This window comes from Zingiber officinale, chromosome 8B (assembly GCF_018446385.1).
Source record: "Zingiber officinale cultivar Zhangliang chromosome 8B, Zo_v1.1, whole genome shotgun sequence".
In the NCBI taxonomy this organism is placed as follows: Eukaryota; Viridiplantae; Streptophyta; class Magnoliopsida; order Zingiberales; family Zingiberaceae; genus Zingiber; species Zingiber officinale.
Window position 1 is genome coordinate 2,893,532 of NC_056001.1, and position 4,072 is coordinate 2,897,603.

The 4,072-nt window shown below is 43.2% G+C and overlaps 1 protein-coding gene across 1 annotated transcript; it reads right to left on the reverse strand.

Annotated features, from left to right (window-relative positions):
• Positions 1–1,275: 1,275 nt before the first annotated feature.
• On the reverse strand, positions 1,276–2,248 carry LOC122016355. The gene has a single exon (XM_042573625.1). The coding sequence runs from the start codon at positions 1,890–1,892 to the stop codon at positions 1,470–1,472; it is 423 nt and encodes a 140-aa protein (XP_042429559.1). The 5' UTR covers positions 1,893–2,248; the 3' UTR covers positions 1,276–1,469.
• Between the last annotated feature and the right edge of the window lie 1,824 nt (positions 2,249–4,072).

Sequence of the window (4,072 nt, forward strand, 5' to 3'; positions counted from 1 at the left end):
GGATAAATCAACTCGATTGATTTTCGATCAGGATACTTGTGATAAGAGGGTTAGTAAGGTCCGATCAGGATATCCAAGACAACTCCCCGATCAGCCTCGTTGGACTCACTGTTGGGCAAAAAAATTTTGTTGAGCTCTCCCAAAGTTTCTCTATCTAAAATAGATACTCGATCAATCCAGATACATTTGATCGATCCAATTCTCCTGATTCCAACGGTTTAGCTTCCCATATTCCATCCCACTCTACTTAGTGTAAACCAATCCACTCCATTCAAAGGGCTCTGCTCCAATAATAATCATATCCACTTAGCTAGCTCAGAAACATTCATCCAGTTAGCATATCTTGACTCAAGGAGCTCAATGTATGTTTTTTTACGCACGCACACTCATTTTTTGTTCATCTACTTTATCTTCCTCAGAGTGGAACTCAGTTATTTGACCTAGTATACTTAAGAATGAACGAGCCTTGACTGTTGAATTGTAAAATCTAGAAGAAATTAACAAAATAGGTGTTTGAAAAGTAATCACTCTCCTGTTGAAGATCAATGGCAGGCTTATGCCAACCTTTGGATTATCTGAAACAGTAATAGATGTTTGAGAAGGCTGATGAAGAATCTTAATGCATGCAATCCTATACTGGAGGAGCAATTTTAAAAATCTTTACTAAATTCTTATTGAACATCAAGTTATGTTTATCATTTTATATACTCATGGCTGAAAAATTAGACGCCAAGATGTTCTTTGCTTAGCTTGATGATCAACATACCCAACATACCTATCAGCAGCAATGATCTTAGCCTCCAAATGACACAAGAAATTAAATTTACCTATTAGAAGCATTGATCTGGCTTCCAAATGGCAAAAAAAAATTATTAAGAATGAATGAAAATGTATTACAAAGTCACGTCAAGACTAATTTGATTACTTGGTGTAGACCATGAAGCATACAAGGCCATCTCTGAGATGACACACAATCTCTAATGTCGTAAATAAAGAATGTTTTCACAAATAGCTTCACAATCCTCTGCACTTTATACTTGCACTTTATTTCGAAGTTACTTTTTCTTTTTTTGAAAAAGAAAATCAATTCGATCATTACTTGAGCTAGATGTATATAAATGCCTAATGCATACTTTGGCAACTTATATATAGCACAGAATTCAGCTATATATTTCATAACACCATATCCTCAATATCGAAAAGCATGCAAGAAAGCAGATAACAGGAGCACAGTATTAAGAAGAAAGGAACTGAAACTGCGTACTCCATTCTAAGACAAAATAACGATACATACCATTCAGCGAACCGTTCAGGAGGAGGAGGAATGAACACCAAATATTGAAGATAGAAAAGTTCTCTTATTGGTTTTTGCATACATACGGATTACTTCCTCGTTCCTCAACCTCCTCATGCACGTACTGATCATCATTAGCACATAGCGAGAGCGGCACGCTGCTCCGCGGCCTTCTTCAGTTGTCGAGCCAATGAGCGAGTTGCGTGGGGTTCACCACGCCCGGAATGCAGGCTGCCTCCGCCTTCAGCAAATAAGTCACCGCCGCATACGAGCTCGGCGCTTCCCGGCCCCGAGTCGACTCTCCAGAGCTCGCCGCCTTGTCGAGCTCCGACCCCGCGCCCGTTTCCTTCCCCCACCGCTTCCCCAACAGCGTCCCTCCGGTCAGGAACTCGTGCGCCAGGCACCCGGCCAGCAGCCGGTTGTTGCCGGCTCGAACCGGACCAGGAACAGGAATCGGGCTAGGTCCGATCCGAGCGTGACTCGGCTCGGGCGCTGCCACAGCCGGAGATTGAGTCAGAGACGAGTCCGACGAGTCACGTTCCTTCCGCTTACGCCGGGCGTCATTAGTCGCCTCCGCGATCCGCGCGTGACTCAACATTCCTGGGCCCACCACGTCAACCAAGGTGTCTCGTGTCCACACGAAACACCAGGATTATTTGTAATAACAACAGGTTTTTTTCGGAAAAAAAAATTACAGAGAGGGGCGAGGGAGTTTTGACAAAATGAAAGATTCAGGGAGCAAAATAGTAAAAAAGAACACAAAAGAACGAAGCGAAGTGGGAAGAAGACGCCGCCGCGGGAAGATGGCGGAGGCCGCGGCGGTGATGGTGATCAAATGGCGGCGGCGCCGACAATCGACGGCGGAAGGGAAGAATCGAGCGTAGTAGAGAGCCGGAGCAGCAAAGAGGAATTAGGGATTTTGAGTGCAGAAAATGATCTGGATATGCTGGTGCCTTCTACAGAGCAGCGTTAGAATCGATAAGGCATATAATGACGAAAATGCCATGAGGAACGCTCGAATGACCAGATTAGCCATGGGCCTTCGGTAAAAGACACCGGTGAATAGGAGTAAATATAACCGAAGTCAGGGGCAGTTTTGTATTACCGAAAATCGCAATTGGATCGCGACGTCTATCAGCGAGGAAATTCCTTAGACATTACTTTCTTTTACTAACCCAGTCTTACCCCCCACGGGGTTTAGTTTGGGACCCACAATAATGGAGAGTCGGGTCGTCGTCTTGATCGCTTGGACAGTGGGTGTGGTCCAAACGAGAGTTGAAACGGTATCGAGAGCAACGGTGGTTTATCGAGCCACGTGTAACGATCGACAGACCGATCAGGATGTGGTGCCCAGTCTCGTGTTCCACACATACTGCTCCGGTTCTAAATAAATTCGAAAAATCTATTCACTGGATGTTTTCTCTCATGGAAATTAAATGTAGATACGGCTGTGAATTGAACATAAAATATAAAAACATCAATTAACCTTTATAAATATATTTTTCTAACAATAAGATTTTTTAAAAAATATTATTTATCTTCTACGGGTTTTCATTTTCAGGACATATTTCATCCGTTTCGAGACTGGGCCGTCAACATGCTAGAAGCCCAAGAGATTTAATAGCCCAACTAAAATATCCACACATGCATCTCGATTGCAGAATTTAATTACTGCATCAATTATCTTATCGACTCGGAGTCTTATCACCAAAACCACTGGCCCAACGCCCACATTTTGCGTAGACAAAGTCCTGGAGACGTCACGTCACGTGGCACTCGGTTGCCCACCGTTGGGGGCGCAAGAGCCACAGTGCAGACCGCAAATTGCACCCGACCAGAAACAATTTCCACAAACATCTCCTTTCCAGATATTCGATACGTGAAAGCTGTTTCGGCTGTCCTTCAAATTTGCCCAATTTTCTTATCAAGGTGGCAAAGGTACGTTCATTCCAACATCCCCATCAATTAGAGGAATCGAAGGAGCTTTTGGTTGAACGGAGCAGTGAATCGGAATAGTTAGGCTCCAGGACTTGAGCATATAGATTGGAGGAATCGAAGGGCTTCTAGCTAAGCAGAGCATTGAGTCGGGGGAGTTGGGCCTTAGAAGCCAGGCAAATCTATTGGAAAATTGAAGGAGCTTCTGGTTGAGCAAAGTAGTGAGTCGAGGAGTTGGGCAGATGAACTAGAGGAGTTAAAGGAGTTTCTAGCTAAGCGGAGTAGTGAGTCAAAGGAGCAGGACCCTAGGAGTTATGCGGACCATTAAAGTGTATGATCAAAAGATTTTAGATATTTTTATAATAATATGATATTGTCCACTTTTGGCTTAAGTTAAAAGACATCATACCAATAGAGATATCTTTTTCCTATAAACTCATGATTTTTTTTATAAATTTTTAATATGAGACTATTTTTGCAATCTTGCAACCCCAACAATCCCTCCTTCCAAACAAAGGATCATAGGGTCCTCCTCAAGTATCGGGTCACTCTTAACTTGCTCAGGATCTCCCCTTGAGCATCAGGTTACTCTTGACCTGCTCAGAGCTTCCCCTTAAGGTTCATGTCACTTTTGACCCGCTCAAGGCCTCCCCTCAAGCATCAGGTCACTGACCTATTCAGAGTCTCCCCTACTTCGTTCAAGGTTTCACCTACATGATTTAATCTTGGATCATGGCTTTAGCTCGTGCTTTTTCTGACGGTTAATCTAGTAAAGAGCGATCTCACTTTGATATCAATTGTAGAACCAAATTATTTTAGATATCTCCATAATAGTATGATATT

Excerpts from the sequence above, each read along its gene's own strand:
- LOC122016355 (XM_042573625.1), bottom strand. The coding sequence starts at position 1,892 with ATGTTGAGTCACGCGCGGATCGCGGAGGCGACTAATGACGCCCGGCGT.